Source organism: Bacillus rossius, chromosome 18 (genome assembly GCF_032445375.1).
Source record: "Bacillus rossius redtenbacheri isolate Brsri chromosome 18, Brsri_v3, whole genome shotgun sequence".
NCBI classification, from domain to species: Eukaryota; Metazoa; Arthropoda; class Insecta; order Phasmatodea; family Bacillidae; genus Bacillus; species Bacillus rossius.
Window position 1 is genome coordinate 8,797,337 of NC_086345.1, and position 20,129 is coordinate 8,817,465.

Here is a 20,129-nt window from a genome sequence, read left to right on the forward strand (position 1 = left end):
AGTTCTGACCGAACTAAAAAAAAAAAAACTCCGGCAGTTCCGTACGGCCGCCTCATGTCCCGAGGTCAGCTGCCGTGAGAAAATCCGAACGCCGGCAGCTCCATCGGCGATGGATTGCGGAATGTTGCGGACCCGTACAACACCTGACCAAGGGGCTAAGCCAGGGGGGGGGGGGGGGGGTTAGGGGTTCAAAACCCCCCCCCCCCCCTTAGCACCAAATCTTTAATTAATTTCTTATTCATCACTCAAACAAATGTCATATTAAAATTAATACAATTTTTACCATTACAATATTTAAATTTAAGAACCGAAAACTGCTAAAATAGCACTATTTTACACCTTAAAATCCAAATTTTCCCCGGCCCCCCCAACTTTAATACGGGGGGGGGGGGGGGTTTGCATGCTTCTTAGCACACCCCCATAATCAAATCCTGGCTACGCCACTGACCGGACGCAAGACCTTTCACTGTGGCGGGCAGTCACGTCTGAAGTCCGGTGAGCTGTGGGGGTGACGTGAGAGTGCTGGAGGTGAATGGAGGTTCGGTGGCGCAGGCACTCGGACCACCGGGAGTTCCTGTGCGCCGACTGCGGCAAGCAGTTCAAGCGCAAGGACAAGCTGAAGGAGCACATGAACCGCATGCACTCGGGGGAGAAGGACCCAAGGCCCGCCGCCAAGCCCGCCCGCTCGCACCTCGCCAAGAAGTTCATGCCCAAGGTGACAGCTCGCACCGGCCTTGACGTTGGGGGTCGCCGGAGGCAACGAGACAGATGCTATTGGAGCGTTGATGGATTCGGGTTCGGGAGAGCACCCGAGAAAACCGACCGACCGACCGAGACAACTTCGCCACATTTCCCATTTGCAAAATGTGTTTTATACCATGCCAGGAATCGCCATGAAGGGCATAACTTTAGCCAGATGAATGTCTTTATGAGTTCAAAATACTTAGTAAAAAAAACTTTTACTAGCGAGATTGTGAAATAAGTTGTAAGCATTTTATAGCCGTAAAGTAGAAAAAATTAAGCATGTTTTATCTCTCGTGGTTTTATGGGAGAGAAGCGGACATTTCCTTGTGAAAATAGGGTTACTCGAAATTCTTATCACTGAATGGTGAACGGATAGTTCACAACTGTCAATACGTATAGCAAAGGGTTCAAAAGACTTAAGTTACCAAAATAAAAAATAAAATTTTTTATATATTCTGATAAATTTTAAAAAAATTTCAAATATTAAAAATTATCAATTTAAAATGATAAAATAAAGAAATAATGTTACTTATTACATGTGTGTATGTATATGTACTTAGTACTAAAGATGTGGGTGGGAATATTTTCCAAAAATAATTTTCCGTTCTGAAAATTTTCTGTAAAAATATGAAAATATAATATACCAGAAATTTTTTTTTTCCCAATCCCAACATACATTTACATAATAAAAGATAGGTTTACATACAAAGATGATAGAACAATGTTTCTGTGCTGTAGGTGGTTTCTACGCATGTATAGTGTTTTGTATTAATACTTTATTACAAAATTTTTATACCATTTTTAATTTTCCCTTACCAATTTACTATAGTACAGATAAAAATCTTTAGATTTATAACAATGGAGTAGGCCCATATCACAGTTTGTCTTTTTTTTTATCACTTAATGGCTTTCTTCTTTGTTTATCTGGTTATGTTTGCATAAAATAGTAAATATATATATTTTTTTATAAAAGTATATCTCAGAATATTTTCTCCAAAACCAGAAAATTTTCTGGTAAATTACATTTAACTAGTGCTAAAGCTCTGAAAATCCAGAATTTGAATGTACATCCTGTAATTGCATTGCAGTGATTTTCGACAGAACCAGGGTTGGTAAAGCTCATTAATTACCTTTAAAAAGTCCTTGAGTTGGTTTTCTCTGTTTAAGGGCCATTAAATATCCTCAAATTTAACTTTGGGTCATATAAAACTTCTTGATTAACTTTTATTCCAGTTGCATAAGCACACATTGTGTTGCCTGGAGTTTTTTTTTATTCTTTTGTTTTGGACCGTGACAGCGAGTCTTGTTTCGCACATGCAGCTTGCGAGTAGTTCACAATGCTGAATGCCTGTAACGCCTAATATATTCTTTGTGCATTCGTTCCATTTGTCAGAGGATTTTCACGATGAGTTATATTTTTTGGATTGTATAGGTAACTTATTGTGAAATACAACGTTAAAATTAAATTTCATTATCCCTACGAATATTATAAATGCGAAAGTGTGTTTGTCCTCCTTTCACGCAGCAACACAGTAACAGATTGATACGATATTTTGCATATAGGTAGTTTATGGGCCGGAGAGTCACATGGGCTACATATAATTACGAAATTACATCCCTGTGGGAGTTGAAAAAGGATAAAATCAGTTATATATTAATGTTTGGCTACTTCCTATCCGCTTAGTGAAGCTCGCGGCTGCTAACGAACTAAAGACGCTAATAAACAGTTAAGTTTAGAACTTTGTCAACAAATGGCGTTGCCTTGCATTTATAATCCTTTATCGTTTGGTGCATCCGTCATGTCTTGCCTAGGGGTTACCTGCCTTCCCGCAAAATTTAACTGAAGATTGGCGTCCCGGTTTTGCTGATGCGTAGCCTTGATGCGCCGAGATTGATCAATCAGTGGGACTTCAAAATCAAAATGTCCCTGTTTTTTTAAGTGTGTGTCCTACAGACGTGATACTCGGTAGTGATGTTCCTTACGTTATAATGTGTTCAGCCCGGCAACGCAGGTACTTTAACTATCGAGAGAGAGAGTGTGTGTGTGGGTGGATGGGCATGTGTGTGTGTTTATATACACTGTACTGTTACACTCATACAGAGTATATTTTACGTTAATTGTTTTGGTTAATGAGCATCAAAATTGTAATTATGTTTATGGTATAAAATTAGTACTGTGATATGTAGAAACAAATTTTGCTCTATGGCACCTGATACATCTTTGGAAAAAACAGAAAGAAAACGGTCGTTATTACATGTAATGGAGAGGAGGATAAACAGAAGTAAATAAAAAAGTGTGTGTTAATTTGAAATTGTGATGGTTATTTTATAAAATATATAAATTGTTATAAACAGTGTGTTCTAGACTATATCAATAAGGACCTTTATTACTCACTCAGTGGTCTGAAAGTAAGTGGTCATAAGCTCGTTACGTAAGTAGCTAGGCCGGCGCAGAAAATTTTAATATTCGTCAAACCAGTGTAATAAATTTAAATAGTTACTGCTGAAACCAGCACGACACATACATATATCTGAAGTCGATAAAATTCTTAAGGGGCTCCTTAAGAGGCCAATCCAGTGTTTCAGGGGCACTACGCAACCCGCGTTAACCTCATAAGATTCAATGCTATTTTCATTTTGCTTATAACTTATAAACTAATATAGATTTCGAAATGATGCTTGCTTGATATGTAAGACAACAATGCTCTTATCAAAGCCCCTTTCTTCAAAAATGTGCAAAAAATTATGGTTCAAACCTAGACAATACACTTATGCCTATTAGTAAAGATTAGTATAAAACCATAATTTATGCACGTTTTTGAAGAAAGCGGCTTTGATAAGAGCATCGTTGTCTTACATATCAAGCATCATTTCGAAATCTATATTAGTTAATTAGTTATAAGCAAAATGAAAATAGCATTGAATGTTACGAGGTCAACGGGGTTGCGTAGTGCCCCTGAAACACTGGAGTGGCCTCTTGAGAACTTGTCGATGTTTGCGTGGTTTTGCGAAGGTGGGGAACGGCATGTGAGTGTGTGCTTGGCCGGGCAGATATCGCCCGGCGACTACGACCGGTTCATCTACAAGTGCCACAGCTGCATGGTGGGCTTCAAGCGGCGCGGCATGCTGGTGAACCACCTCGCCAAGCGGCACCCGGAGATCAGCCCCGGCTCCGTGCCGGAGCTCAACCTGCCCATCCTGAAGACCACGCGCGACTACTACTGCCAGTACTGCGACAAGGTGCCGGCTCGGTTGTACCTTTGAACACATTGCACACCGAGAATAATACAGGCCACATCTCAAAAAAAAAACCAAATTTTACAGGAGAGTGAATAATTGAAAGTTTATTCTTAGCCTCAGCAATCGGGAAGTGCATAATGTCGGCACTGTTTCTATGGCACAAGTCAGAAATATGGCCATGGAGTATTCCAACCCACCCTCAGCTGTACGAATAATAAGGCCGCATGTCAACATGTGGCTGTATTATTCTGATTTCTGTTTTACAAATTTAAAATGTAATAAGGACATATCTCATCTCAGGTGAATATTTATTGTACTACATATATGGCCTTGTTATACCGAATATATATATAGCCATAGACATTACAAATATACAAAAATTAAAAAATTTTTTTTTGATATGTGGCCCTATTATTCTCGGAGTACGATATATACTGTATAGAAGTCGCCAGCCCAGGTTAAAATTTCTAATACGGTTTGAGGTAGTTGGTTAATTCACCGCCGCAATCGCCACCGTCTCTAGGGCATCGACTTGTGGTGGTCCCTAGCGGACAAGTGTCGAACTCTTCAAACACCCCTTCCCCATCCTCCCTCGAACACGCGTTGTCCTCCACCCACCCTCTACCCCGCCTCTCATCCCTACAGTTTTGTGACGCACAAACTCCCGTTGAACGACCTTGAGCTGCAGTGAATGTTGGGTGAGGGGTGCGGGGGAATGACAGCGGGCGACAGTGCTGCGCTCTAACGTGCAAATAACAACCTAAGACGATACAGGGCGTTACGGCAGCGCACTGCAGCGATGAAGTTCCCAAGCTGCTCATCATACGCTTCTGAAAAACGTAGAGTAAATCCTATCCACTCGCGACTTCTATACAGTATAGATATTCAAAGGTTGTACTCACACGGTGAACTGCGATAAAACCAAAATAACACCGAGAAGCATGTCAATATACCATGCGACATTCTATCATATCTACTTTTCGAAATAAGTATGAAAAAAGAAGTAAAACCGCCTGCATGACTCATGGTTGTACCCAAAAAAGAATTTCTGAAAATGTTTACTTTTAAAGGTGTGTTTTTTTTTTTTTTTTTTAAAAAGAATTTTGTATTTGGCTACTATTTGAAGAAATTTAATAATACTGCATTTACCCGTAGAAAGGTCGTCCTTGCTTACGAGTTGCATCTACAATTTTGGGCATAAAAAAATCTAACATTTTCTTAATGTTTGTAGTTTATCGGGAAATATTAAGTTAAGAGCTGGAACTATTGTCGAGTTTGCATGGTTGTGGGTTTAACGGGAAAAGTTATAACGCTGCGGAATAGTGTCTTTTTTAATTTAAAGTATAATTTTTTCAAGTTTTTTTAGCATGGTTCTGTTTCTAATGCTGTACCAGAATATCTTTTTTTTATATGTTTTTATAAGTGCTGTTAAGCATTAGGCATTGTTTCTGTCATAGTGAATTATTGTGAGGTCACGATAATGCATTGGTGTGTATTTGTTTACCAGGTGTTTGTAGACAACCGGTTGTTACTCTGTGTCGCAGGTCTACAAGAGCAGTTCCAAGCGCAAGGCCCACATCCTGAAGAATCATCCCGGCTCAGAGCTGCCAATGAGCAACAGGAGAAAGGTTTCTACATTTTACGGAGTTTTGATAGCAGCACTAAGTATACTTGTTCATTTCAAGTGGACTGAATATTATCTTATAACTGGACGGTCTCCGGGTAAAAAGTAACAAGTCAAGAATTCACTTTTTGCAGGAGAAACAAAAAACTCTTAGAGAAAAATTGAAATTAATTACTTAAATTTTTCTTGCATTATTCTTTTATTTACCAACATATTTACCAAGATAGTTGCCAATGATTAAAAATGCATTACATATTCTAAATATACTTAAGACTTTAAGTGACTTGTTCTCTAAAAATCACCAAAATTTGACTTGTTACCTTTTACCTGAAGACCGTCCCATTAATTTGATAACTTTGAAAAACAAAATTTTATTGTATTTATTATTTATTTATTTGACTTTTGTTTGGTGGAGTTAAAAGCGTGTACGCCTTCGCTTACACTGATCCATGAAACATAAACAACTTATAATAAGTTGTATTTAGGAATCAAACATAAAATTACATACTAACAAATTACAGATTACATTAATTACTGATGAATCATACACCAATTTAACATCCAAGTTTAGTGCTAGCATAAACCATTTTTTTTTTTTAAAATGTACTAAATGTAAAAATATTGAAGTATAATTATATACGAACCTAAAAGGAATTATTTATGGTTTTAAATAGGAAAACATCAAAATTTAATTTAAAATTCGTATTATTATACTGACATTCTCACACACACTCACACTCATTTAGTATTCCCTTGATTACACGTATGTGAATTTAGAGAGTACAATTTTTAAATTTGTCACGTGTCCACCAATAGCCGAGGGCTTTAGCAGTTGACACGAACACATACTGACAAGAACATGACAACAGACAATACAATGGAAGAGAGCTAGGCCATCACAGATAATTGTGCAACGAAGTAAGCGAATAGTTACTGAGGAAAAGCAAAATATTGTTTTAATCTAATTCGTTGCATTGTATTTAATGCTACATAAGTTCCATTTGCCGTTGCGCGCGCACGGGTAATGAAGAGTCGAAGTGTGTGGCACGGTTCGACCCGCAGACGGGATGATCGGGAGCGTGCCGCGATGTGATGCCTGTGGCAGGGGGGAGTGCCGGACGTCCCGGGCCAGCCCAACCCCACGTACTCGCAGGCGGTGGGCAGCGTGACGACGCGCCCGCACGGCTGCGGCTGGTGCCACAAGCAGTACGCCTCCAAGGCCAAGCTGCTGCAGCACCAGCGCAAGAAGCACCCCGACCTGCTGTCCCTGGCCCAGCAGGTACCAGCCGCGACCGGCCCGTGTTTAACACCCACACGTGGGTGTTTGCGCATGCTGATAGTTCATTTTATTTTGTAATTTGTATTTGTAATTGTAACATGCCAACTAACAGGACAAAGCCTTATAATGGTTGGCACACAATTAGACAAAAATTACACTCATAATAATTAACATAAATGAAGAAACAAAAAACAATACAATATAATACAATATAAAAACAAAACACACACAACGAAAGACAATAAAACAAAATCAAAACGTTAACAATTTAGACAATACAGAACTAAAACGCACATGATCATTAAGAACTAAGGAAAATAATTGAAGTCTTTATCAAATTTATTAAAACTGGTTATTTAGCCTAAAGATAAGATCATTATGTCTGTTAACTGTGCATAAAGTGGAAGTTAAACGACTGTTAAAAGGAGGTACTCTTAAACCGGTGTTGTCAAGTATATATTTACAGTTCAATTTGTTAGTATAACAGTTTTTAATGAAAATAGAGTCAAGTAATTCTCTTCGACTTGAGAGAGATATCAAATTGGGTAGAGGAAGATGTTTTTGATTAATAATATTTATTAATTTATTCTGTGTATTTTCAATTTTCATATTATCGCACATAATGATCTTGTTCCAAATTACTGAGCAGTATTCTAGTTTTCAACTAAATAATGCTAAATAAAGTGAGAGAATAGAATTAGTTTTTGTAGCATAACATGTGACATATTTAATTAAAGTTAATGTTTTTCGGGAACTAGAAATTAAATGTTGAACATGTTTATTTATTTTATTTATTTGGACTTTGTCATATGCCCACCAACAGTCGTAGACTTTAGTGATGGGCACTACATGCAATAACAGGAACACAGTTATCACTACCAGTGTATGGACTCCCACCTCCGTCGGTACCATAGGAGGAAAACATCTACATATGGCCAGCAAACGAGAGCAAGAGTACCACACACTAGCAGTGATGATAACAAAACTGACAAAACACTAACAAAGGTTAAAGAACCATAACACATAACACATAAAACATATAGGTAAAATTGAAGGAAAAATAATATAGATATGACAGACATAAATCAGAATTTATAATTAAACACTGTTGGAATTCAAATATAGATTATTGTAGTTTGTTATAAGTCTATAAATAATATCATTATTAGTATGAAGAGTACAAAGAGTAGAGCGTAAGCGGGAATTGAATTGAGGAATTCTTAAGGCAGTACAGTAAAACCTCCATTAACGAATATTCTATTTAACGAAAAACCCCATGCAACGAAATAAAATTTTGGTCCCGCCGAACTGCCATAAGATCAATGCTGTTTTAACCTCTAAATACAGAATTTTATTTGTTCCGAAACAGTGAAATTCCCTTTACGACGAACTGCCGCTTTTGAAAAAACCCGCAAAAAATAAACATCTCCCACAAGACATCCACTAATTTTTTTTTGCATTCGCTGCTTAAAAATTATTTGCGTATAACCTTAAAATGATATGCACGATCGCGGAAGACAGTGAATAAACGAAGCATCATGGATAACACACGTCGTGTATGCATGCCACACTTTGTTCAAAATGGCGGGTACATTTAGCGCTAGTGGCGGAAACCTCCCGTACCATCGCTTTGGCAAGACGAACAATGCAGATAGTTTATGGGCCGGAGAGTGACACAGACTGCATGTAATTATGAAATTCCGTCACTAAAGAAGTGAAAAAAATAAACAGAAAATCGTAGGAGGTAGGTCATGGACACACAAACAGTGAGTTTTGTCGTTTCTCTACGTCCGCCACACGGTCCCTACTGATAGTTATCAGCATCTCCGGTACAACTATCCCTTCTGATGGTTAACAGCATTTCCAGTGCAACTATCCCTACTGATATTATAAATGCGAAAGTGTGTTTGTCCGTTTGTCCTTCTTTCGCGCAGCTACGAAGCAACTTGGGTTTTTACATAATAGATAGTTTATAGGCCGGAGAGTGACTAGACTACATATAATTGTAAAATTCCATCCCTAAGGAAGTAAAAAGGGGGTAAATTCATTTTTATAATAGAAAATCATAGGAGGTAGGTCATAGACGCACAAACAGTGAGTTTGTAGTTTCTCTATGTCCGCCACACAGTCATATAGTAAGGTCTGGTAAGTTCCTATCCTTCTCATTGGCGAAACCCATCCGCTTAGTGAAGCTTGCGGCTGCTAGCGAACTAAAGTTGCTAATGACAGTTTAGTCAATAGATGGCTTTGCCTTGAATTTGTAATGCGCTGTCTTTTGGTGCGTCTGTCATGTCTTGCCTAGGGGTTACCTGCCTTCCCATAAAATTAAGCTGAAGATTGGTGTCCCGGTTTTGCTTATGCGTAACCTTTGATGCAACGAGATTGTGCAATCAAGGAAACTTTAAAATCAAAATTTCCCCTTTTTCAAGTGTATGGTCTACAGACTTGAAACTCTGCAGTGATGTTCCTCATATATGGTGTGCTTATCCCGGGCAACACCGGGTACTTTAGCTAGTTCAGAATAAATTTTCCCGCATCTGAAAAATAGGAAAATAATCAAGAAATTGAAATGTTGTCTTCAAAACCTGGGAAACACAGAGAAAAAGAAAAATACCATGTTTACAAAACACAATAATTCATTTTTCATACCATGCAGTGTATAAAGTCTTAAACTGGTATTTATTTTAATGTTAAATTTTTGTGTCATTAATAATTTTCATCTTTAAAATCAATTGTAAGGAGTATGCCTAAGAACCATTGTGTATTAGTTTGAAGCACAATCAAATACTATTTGTAATCATTTGACTGTGATCACAGTCAGTTATGTATTGTTTTAAAGTTTTATCAAGACAACATTTTATCCAAATTTAGTTGTGTTTTGATTATCATGTGTATTATAGTTAGGGACGAGATTATATAGTGAATTGCGATACAACCGAAAGAAAAGAAAACACAGAAAAGCATGTCAAATAAACCACATAACACCAAAGTGCAGGTTAATATATCATAATAGCACCGAAATGCAAGTTTATCATAGAATTAAATAGCACTGCTGATTACCAAAATATTATAGTTTAGGAGAACTAAAGCTTCAGAATTTAGCCCATAATCTAAACATGACATAATATGTCTCACTGAAACATTGTTCAATGATTCTATTTCTACCTCACATTATTTTACAGACCAATATCTAATGTTTAGAACCGGTAGATATCCAATACTTAAGAAAATGAAAAGAGGTGGCTGTGTTTGGGTTGCTGTTAATAAACATAAGTTTGTGTCTGTTCAGCCTACCCAACTTTATGATTATGTTGGCATTGGAGCAGTCTGGATAAAAATTTAAACCTCTCCAAACAAATTTATAACACTTGGTATTTCTGTATCTCACCTCAAATATCTCCTCTTGACTATCTAGAAGAAAATTTCATAAATTATCAAAATGATCTGCTAATCCTTGGTGATATTAATGTGCCTGGTGTGGACTGGCTCAACAAACATACGCTAAACGTAACTTAAGCCTAAACTAAATCCAAGGCTCAGTGTAACTACACCCCACCGTCCAACTCTCTCTTAGATCTCTGTTTCACCAATCTGAACCAATGTGTGATAGCGAAAGCAATTTACTCTTGTTGAAGATGATTTACTTCACTCTACTGTAGATACAAAACCATTATTGAGTCGAATACATTGGAGAATGTATGAATGTATGAATTTTAAAGAAATTACAAATTGGCAATTATCTAAGGTCTTTTTAATGCTATAAAGAATAATGACTAGACTGATTTCTTGAATACAACTGATGTGAACATCTTGGTTGAACAGTCAACCATCTGTTTAAGTGACCAAATTAATTCTTTTATGCCCCCCCCCCCCCCCCCCCTTTTTTTTAAAGGCTTCCAAAAACCGTAATGGTTTTCCTTAGAATTAGATTTTTAAAGTCTAAAATTAATTTTCATAAACTATAATACAGTATTAATAGTGGTGTTTACCCCAACCAGTGGCAAACTGCTAAGTTTATTCCTATACACAATAAAGGTAGCAAATTACCGGTAAATGTCATGAATCGTAGGCCCATATCCCTCCTCAATGGGTTTGCCGTAATTTTTGACGAAATCAGATTCGATGATCTGGCCTGTCGAACTGTTAACGTGTCTTCGGAATTGGTGGAAACCACTATGTACAACTACCTAATTTAATAACATTTACAAATCCAATTTGTTCTCGTGTGATTACTCGCAGTCCGGTGGATGCATGCTATTTTGATCCAGCAAAAAGCCTTTTGATACCGTAAGTCATAACATATTAATTTATAAACTATCTGACATTCCTCCTCTATCATGGCTCCGATATGAAACAAATTCTAGCAAAATTATTATTTTTACTTAACTAATAAGTTGCGGTTACTGTTACATTGACTGCAAGATAGGTTGGACAGACGTATCAAGTCATTCCACAAGCCTTTGGGAACGTCCGCCACGTTTTCCCGCTTGCGAAAAATCTGGATTCGACCATTGCCGGGTGTCGGGTCGGCTGGTAAACGCTTGAGATGGTTTCCTAGATATGTCTGAGGGATGGAAGTTGGTGTGTTGTCAGGGGTGTAGCGGGAGGGGGGGGGGGGGGGGTTAGGGCTTCAACCCCCCCCCCCCCCCCCCCCCTCTTAGCACCAAATCTTTAATTAATTTCTTATTCATCACTCTCAAACAAATTTCATATTAAAACTTAATAAAATTTTTACCATTACAATATTTAAATTTAAGAACCGAAAACCGCTAAAATATCACTATTTTACACCTTAAAATCCAAATTTTTCCCGGGGGAGTGACCCCCGGACCCCCCTCTTTACTACGGTGAGGAGGGGGAGAACCATGCTTCTTAACACCCCCCCCCACACACGAATCCTGGCTACGCCGCTGTGTGTCGCGGCCCGCTCTCCGACGTGGTGCCGAGGCCGTTGCGTGACGCGGCGTGTGTTGTCTCAGGCCCCGCGCAGCCCCCGGTCGCCTGGCGCCGGGACCCGCGAGCAGCCAGAGTCCCCGGTGGTCGGCCTGCTGGACGGCCAGCGCATCGAGGTGCAGCTCCAGGGCCTGGAGGCCATCAACATCATACCAGGTGCGGTCCCCCGGGGGCTTGCCCCTTGTCGCCCCTTGGATGGGCAGCCCTTCAGGATTTTTCTGACAGTGGTTAGTTTGTAAAGTGACCTAACCTAACATAACCTAACCTTACCTAACCTAACATAACATAACCTAACCTAACCTTACCTAAACTAACCTAACCTTACCTAAACTAACCTAACCTTACCTAAACTAACCTAAACTAACCTTACCTAAACTAACCTAACCTTACCTAAACTAATCTTACCTAAACTAACCTAAACTAACCTAACCTAACCTAAACTAACCTTACCTAAACTAACCTTACCTAAACTAACCTTACCTAAACTAACCTTACCTAAACTAACCTTACCTAAACTAACCTTACCTAATCTAACCTTGCCTAACCTTACCTAACCTAACCTAACCTAACCTAACCTAACCTAACCTAAACTAACCACTGTCAGAAAAATCCTTGAAGGGCTGCCCATCCAACGAGCAACAATTCAGACAACCTTTCAAAAACACCACTGTCAGAAAAATTCCTGATGGGCTGCCCTTCCAAGGGGCAAGTTTTCAGGATTATTTTAAACACTTAAAGAAACATGTTTTCAGAAAATTGGATGGGCTGCCCTTCCAGTCGCTGTACAGACAAACCATAGCCAGAAAAATCCTGAAGGGCTGCCCATCCAACGGGCAACAATTCAGCTCCCCCATGGCAGTGAGGTTTCAGAAGCCGAGTTTTGATGCAATTCAGCTAACAATCTCCGAAACGCCTGCATTGCAAATTTTTTTTTATAATTTTTTTCCGGACTAGCGTCTATCCAAGACGCCTTTTTTAGACTTGAAATCAAGAAACTTACTACAATAATTTAATGTGTTTATTCATTGTAAACTTTAATCAAAAATTGTTGTAAGCTACCTTATATTAACTCTCTAATAAGGGCTGGCCCATTCTTGTATTATTCCACTTGCATCCACTCACTTTAATGTTAGACATATCATGGAATCCATAAACTTTTTAATATATTACTATTATTAAAGTTATTTTCTTTTTTCATTATATTTTTATTCTTAAAATAAAATTTTAAAAATAGTTTAAGTTTCACGATAATATACCTTTGTTATAACAATACTAGCTACTCTGAGGGGTTATTTTCATTCTAAAGGGATTTTTTTCTAGTTTTTCGGGCAGATTAGCCATTTTGCGTACCAGTACGCCTATGGTGTTATCGGCCAGAAAAAACAGCTGCGTACTAGTACGTTTGTAGATGCAAATGGGTTAATGTTATCTCAATCCCATGAGCTTATCTTATGAAACATCCTGAGGTTGTTGCTCTTAAGAATTCTTACAGATGAAACAGTGTCTCTATTTTGTAATAAGCTTATTTTAAAATGTTCAAATGCCAACTGTAATATAGGTATATACCACATGGTTTTAATGATTCAACAGTAAGTTATTTTAATTTTTTGGTTGAGTTTAAGAAAGTTTTGGAGATTTTCTTATGTCTTTTTTTTTTTGAGATATTTTCTGAAACCCAAATCTGTTTTTATTTTGGAAAAACAATCAGTAATTCTGTCGATAACCCTTGTTTCAGTAGGGGAAAAACTTTGGAAAACCTTGAGAAAAATTTTTCTCAATTTCGTGGAAATTTTTCAAATCATTCTACAATGTCATTGTGATACTTCAAGTAGTTTTTCATTTTATCAAATAACATGATATTGTAAAATGGGTTGGTTGGAATAGGTTAGTGACATTTAAAATACAGTAAACTGTGCCGGAAATTAGGTTTTTTGGCACGTTTTTTTTTAAATTTTATCATAATTTTAAAATTATTTTTGGAAATAATTTTATTTTCCATATAGATTGGTTTCATAAGGGAGTAGTTTTTTTTAAGCTGACTGTACCGCAACTCGCCCCTGGTCGACCTTAGTGCGTGCCACCTCCGACAGAGGGAAGTCTTTTACGATAGTTCACTTCGAGCCGGACGACGAGAGTTGCCGAAGGTTTCCGACGCCCCTCCACCCTCTAGGACGAAGTCCTTGTTTTGAATTAGCGACGCGGCGCGGATGTGAGGGGACTCTTGCTCTGCACTCTGGAACGACCGCGTCGGTAGACCGCTGATCGTGTTTCGGGCTCCGTCCAGTTAAATCAAAGCTGACGCCGAGCAACAGTACTAAGATGTAGTCCGATCAGAAAAGGGATGTTTCCCTATTTACCTTTTGTTTTTTTATTTTAGTCATCTCAGTATAGCCTCTACGTAGTAATCCTAGTTTCTCCGCGAACCAAATTTCTTGTCTGGTGCCGCATATATTTTTTTTAGGGTTGTGCGAATGTTCGGTATACCGATACCGAAATTTTGCTACTTTCATTTTCGATTTCGGTAAGAATTTCATCTGTCGAAGTTCGTTTTTAGCGAAATATTTCGAGCCAAACGAAAGTTCAATAGCTTACCGAAGTTCGTTTGTTCTAGTTGAAAAAGAAATCGTAATTTAATAAAAATGTACAGTATAATACCGGTACAATAACGTTTCTTATTATAAAGTATATTTCACTTAACGAATTTTTTTTAAGTCCCCGCCAAAAATCGTATCTTCGCCATGCAAAACAGTTTCAGTTTAAAGTATCATTTTCACTATAACGTAAAAATTCTACTAGTAGCGTGGCATTACTACACCAAAATTTACTTAGACTGGTAAATAAATTTCCAGCTAAATGATTAATGTAGTGGAACAAAGATACACAAATACCACTGCAACGTATTTTCTAACCTCTAAATTCTCAAAACAAAGTTAACAAACAGTTGCGCGCACAACCATAGATTATACCGTACGTAGTACGCGACGTGAGCAACAAACATCATTCGATACATCGAAAGACGGAGGTTTGAGAGAAGTATTAATTATTTAGACAAAAGTGTTACGCTACGCTAAAAATACTGTTTGATGTGTGCCGGGATTGTTTATTGTTATTGTTGAGTTTATTTTCAGGTTACGTTATTTAGACACCGCATTGTATTTGTGCTACAATATGAATGATCCTGGAGATAAAAAGAAACGAAAGCAATTCACGCTTAAGGAAAAAGTGGATATACTCAGAGAACTAGACACGGGGAAAAAAGCAAGTCGCAGTTGCGAATACCTACATATGGCATTGCGGCTCTCCTGTAGCTATTTTTTTTATATATTTTTTTCTCTTTGTAAAGATATGTATGCATGTTTCAGTGCTAAGTACAAAAACTTGAGGTACCTGTAAGTACTTAGCACTGAGATTCTACTGTAATGTCTTTATATGATTTGCTTGTTATTACTAATAATGTAATAACATATGCAAATCATATAAAGACATTAATTAGAAAAAAGATTTCCATTAAGATTAATTTACGTGGTGATGAAAAAAACTCACGTTAATGAAAATACGGTAAAATCATAATTTGAACAAACATGGCAGATAAAGTAAACAAAATTCAACCGTGATTACAGTAGGTCTAGGTATCAAAACAAAATCATGCAATATTTGAAAAATTACCTGATTCATTTGCTTTCAAACAGTAGTGTAGGTACTATATTCGTAAAACATACATTCCAGAACTGCTAGTACACTATTTAGTATTTACCGTATACACATAAACAAAGAACGTACCTACTTTTATTCGCGCACAGCCAAACAAAAACATTGTCGTCTGCTTTATTTAAATTTTACATACTCTGACTGGCATATAAAATCCTCATAATATACAGCCAATTAGACAAAAAGGTCAACAAGTCACTGCATGTAATGACCACTTGGCAGCAACCATTTGTTATGTTTTGTTTTGACCATGTCCCTTGCCTGGTTTACAGCTTCCTGAGCTAGCCATGTGTGACAGTGGTGCAAGATGGCGGCCGTTCCGCAGTAGTCACGTGTTTTTTCATCAGTACCATGCACGTGATAAATATATTATCATAGACTGCGACATTACGACTGTAAAGGAAATAGTCTGTGCGCTGAAAGATCTGGATTGATTCTTGAAATTTACGAGTGACATGGGGCTGTGTTGTGTGGTCTAGGGCGGATGTTGAATTTATTAAATAGTAATATTTATATATACATCAAAAGGTACCAAAATGATTTATGTAATAGAATTTATTACTGAAGAGCAAATTTTGGGGCACTTTTTTTCTTTGTTAATTAAAAAATTTCGCTTAACTTTCGTTAAGAATATATTTATCTCTCAGAAAAATTCATTTTCGTTTCGCTTTCGCGAAACTTGATAAATTTTCTTTCACTTTCATTTCGTGTGGATAAAGTCACTTTCGCACATCCCTAATTTTTTTCTTTTAACCGCGACGTCGGCCGCGCATCGCCCTCCATCTTCCGACCAGGCAACATGGCTGTGCCTAACAACAACTACTACCCTGTTTTGGTAAGTTCTCTCTTCGGTCCTTTGAACTTTGTCTCTCTTGCGGTCGTTTTCTGACCCGACCGTGTTCTGTCTGTGGTGCAGATCTAATTTATTTTGGTTTGGTCTGTCCACAGACAGGGTCCTAGTCCCCCCTCCCCCAAAGAGAAAGAAACCATCATGGGGAACTAAGGAAGCCCGGCGACCTCCAATTTTGAATTGGTGGTTTCGCCAGTGGAAGCTCTCACCCCCGGCCTTTTCGCCATCAGCTACGAACCGCCAGAAAATCTTCAGTTCGTGAGAGCGAGTGCCAGTGAAAGTTTTATTTTGTAAATTTCCAAATGTAATTTCAGAAATCAGATTCGAACCAGTTTAACAGCTTTGGTCTCTTCAGCCATCTCGAAATTGTATATGTGAAATTTTTATAATTAACCAGTGATAAGCTAATATGGTGATTACAGATTATTGTAAAATGTTAAAACTTTACGGTTTCTTTAAGAATGATGTGTTGGAAAAATAATTTTCTATTCGCGGCCCGGGTCGGCAAATGATTAGGTAGACTGAGCTCTCTTTAATAATGGTTAAATGATAGAAGTGTTTTCTCTTTATAGCTTGTAACAGAAAATCTTGAAAACAAACTTTGACCTTAAATAAAAGGATGCCTATAAACGTAACTGTTTATTTTTATTACTTAAGGCAATAACGATCCACACTAAACTCCCAAGTCTTGATAGGGAGTTTACAAATTTTCTTTGGACCCACCCCGTGTCTGCCTCTGATGTTTAAATTTTGTTCTTATTTCTTCTTTTCTGCCCGCCACTTCCAAGGCCTGTTTTGTCGACATCTTGTCAATATTAATAACAAGGACAGGAGGGGCGTTTCAATTGGTAGCAGAGCATGGTTTCGTCTATAGGCATACCTGAATAGGCATACTTAGAAAAAAAGAAAAAAAGAAAATTTTTTGAAAAGGTTTAAATTTTTTTTGGTACTTAGACCTGTTTTGTATGATATATTGTAAGCTGGAGCTGGCACCAAACAAGTTTCTTGTCCTTCTTTAAATGTTTTAAATTAATTTTTCTCTCGTAGTTTTTCACGTGCGGTGAACGTCGTAGCTTCCAACGCCCACGTAAGCTTGCGCGAGGTGCCGCGCGACGCCGGCCGAGCAAGCGCCTGCCTTATCGCTTGTAACTCTACCGGCCGTAGACGCCTGTTCCCCCCCCCCCCCCCCCCCCCCCCCCCCCCACCGGTTCCTACTGACGCCTTGGGTCGCGTTAGCTTATTCGTACCTTCTTCAGGGGTACCCAAAGTCCATCTCCCCGGTACCCTTTCGTCTCTTTAGCGCAAGACGATCGCTTGCGACATGATTTTAAAATTTATGGCCAGTAAATCTTGGAGAGTAAAGTTTCACGTGAGCCACTGATTAGTTCACTTTTTTTCTGATAGCCAGGTGGTTGCTGTCATGCTGTTACATCCCCTCTCCGTTCCACGCCATGCGGACTGTGTCGCACGCCAGCGTATATTCTTCTAGGGCTGACCAAAGTTGACGTCTCTGTAGTGTCGCCAGGTTTTGTTTATCTCCGCCTGCCGTAGTTTCTTTACGACGGAGAATTATCTAAATTATCGTTTACTACTGTTGTCTCGCAGAAGTTAACTAAGTGATTTAAATTTAAGGATTAAGTTTAGTGGTAAACAAAGGACTATACGTTATGAGTATTTTTTTTATCTGGTACCAATGTCTTTACTAGTTTAACACGCAAGTACTAGTTAAACAATGAATTTTAATATACCTACATTTCAAGGCCTTCCCTCCCTTATCATAATAATTGTTTCAACCTATACTTAAAGACATTTGCTTTATAAAAATTTCACTTCTTAAATTGTTAAAGTAGTAATAAACATAATATAGTATTAAAATAATAATATAATCGAGCGTATTAAAAAAAAAAAGTTTTTCACCGAAAGTTAGCACCTACGAGGTGACTAGCCTCATTTTATATCCATACTAATCACTGAGAGTGGTGATATCCTTTTCAACTTCCAACGAGAGGTCCACTAAATTAATTTGTGTATGTTTAAGCATCCTGTTTATAGGCTAGCACACTATAGGCAATTTAAAATACTTTAATTGTTAATTTTACATACGTAAGTTCAGTCTTTAGCAAACTGATTAACGTAAATAGTTTTAATTTTTGTTTAATTTTTTTTACTGTGTAATACTTCTCTGATACCTTTTGAATTTTCATGAATTTTGTCCAGCGATTTATTTATCTAGTGAATTTTTGATTATATTCAATTTTTTTAATAAATAATAATAATAATAATCTAAAGTAAGCAAGAATAATGTTTTGTAGTAATTTTTTTAACTGACTTTTGATTTAACAAAGTTTATATATTTTTTTTATTTTCCTTGTACGTAAATGTGATGTACAGCGACGTATATAAAGTCTAAGCACAGAAGCTGTCACATCTAGCCATTTTTTTTTATTTTATCTTTTGCATTCTACCCCCAAAGTCATATTTATTCTACACCGTTAATGATCACATTGTTTATTTAAGTAAGAGCTACGTGACTTCCAGACGGCAAACTGGTTTCTTTTATATGTGTTTTCAAAAGTAGGACTTAGGTCAAGCTAGCCACAGTGCAGCACAAAAAAATCAGTCCTCTGAGCCAACGAGCCAAGACTGGGTCCTCTGGGTGAAATATCCCATGACCACTGGAGTGAACCCTGGGTCAAATCCCCAGCACTCTACTTTGGACGACCTGTCCAACCCTCCCTTACTGGCAGTGTGAAATCTATCAGCAGTCATGGAAGGTCGAACCGCTCAATTGTAATTCACCCATTTTTAGATTTTTTTAAATATATTTTTATTGCGATTTATATATATTATTTTTAAATAATTTAAATTCGAGTGCGAAGAGTAGTTAATTTATTTTTTTGTTGTTTTCAGAAAACTTTTTAATAACAGATATTGAATTAACTATATTAAAAACATCAGAGTTGTTGAGGCTGAAATCCCTAAAAGCAAAATATACAAGGCAGTCATCACTCTATAAGATTAAATATTTAAAACGTACATCATATATCTTATTCATTACATTAACTTTAATTAGAGGTATAATCAAAGCTATTATTAATAATATTCCTAAATTCATTCACAGTATTTTTACCTTTTCAAATTTATTAATGTGGTTGATCGTTTTGGGTCTCGAACCCAGTCTAGCTTGGGGAAAAAACCCTCGTAGGTCTCTTTGCTCCGGCCTGTTGGTCTGATCAACCATCAGTGCACGGACATACGGAGCCTACGTAGCTAAGATCCGTAGATTTCGGGACCGAGGTGTTGCTTCGCTTTTAGCAAGCATCAAGTCTTCTCCATAGCCTGATTGAGCAGGGCTGAGTCCCAATGCCTTCGGCTTCTTGTGGAAAGATGTTTTGTACAGGGGTTTTAATTCCCATTCTAGTTTTAAGTTACAAGGAGTGTATAGTCTCCATTTTATACTGAGTGCAAGGACGCAGGTACCTTTTTCGCCTCAGTGGCCTTATGGCCTCCCTCACAGTGCCCAACAGATGGAATCTACAGCTTGTCCAATCATAGAGATCAACCACGTTTAAATTTCACGTCATTAATTTAGTACCTACTAAAGTTTATAATATAAACAGTATTTCAAGTTCACAGAATCATGTTTTAAATCATGGTACCCTACGAGGTCCGAATACGTCGGAAGCCTGACTTTGAGACGTGACAGCGCTGCGCGCGCGCGATAAAAGTTA

General features: G+C 37.7%; 1 protein-coding gene and 1 long non-coding RNA gene across 3 annotated transcripts in view; both read left to right on the forward strand.

Moving 5' to 3' along the window:
* LOC134541229 (PR domain zinc finger protein 10-like) overlaps positions 1 to 20,129 on the forward strand; it is a 119,073-nt gene that overhangs the window by 81,960 nt on the left and 16,984 nt on the right. For both annotated transcript variants that reach the window (XM_063384494.1, XM_063384495.1), the window contains 5 exons: positions 553 to 715; positions 3,796 to 3,984; positions 5,529 to 5,612; positions 6,714 to 6,887; positions 11,867 to 11,996. In XM_063384494.1, the coding sequence (XP_063240564.1) occupies positions 553 to 715; positions 3,796 to 3,984; positions 5,529 to 5,612; positions 6,714 to 6,887; positions 11,867 to 11,996 (740 nt within the window). The remainder of the gene's footprint in view (positions 1 to 552; positions 716 to 3,795; positions 3,985 to 5,528; positions 5,613 to 6,713; positions 6,888 to 11,866; positions 11,997 to 20,129) is intronic.
* Positions 14,735 to 17,316, forward strand: LOC134541103 (uncharacterized). The gene is made up of 2 exons (XR_010076548.1): positions 14,735 to 16,383; positions 16,497 to 17,316. It is a non-coding gene; the product is annotated as an uncharacterized LOC134541103 (long non-coding RNA).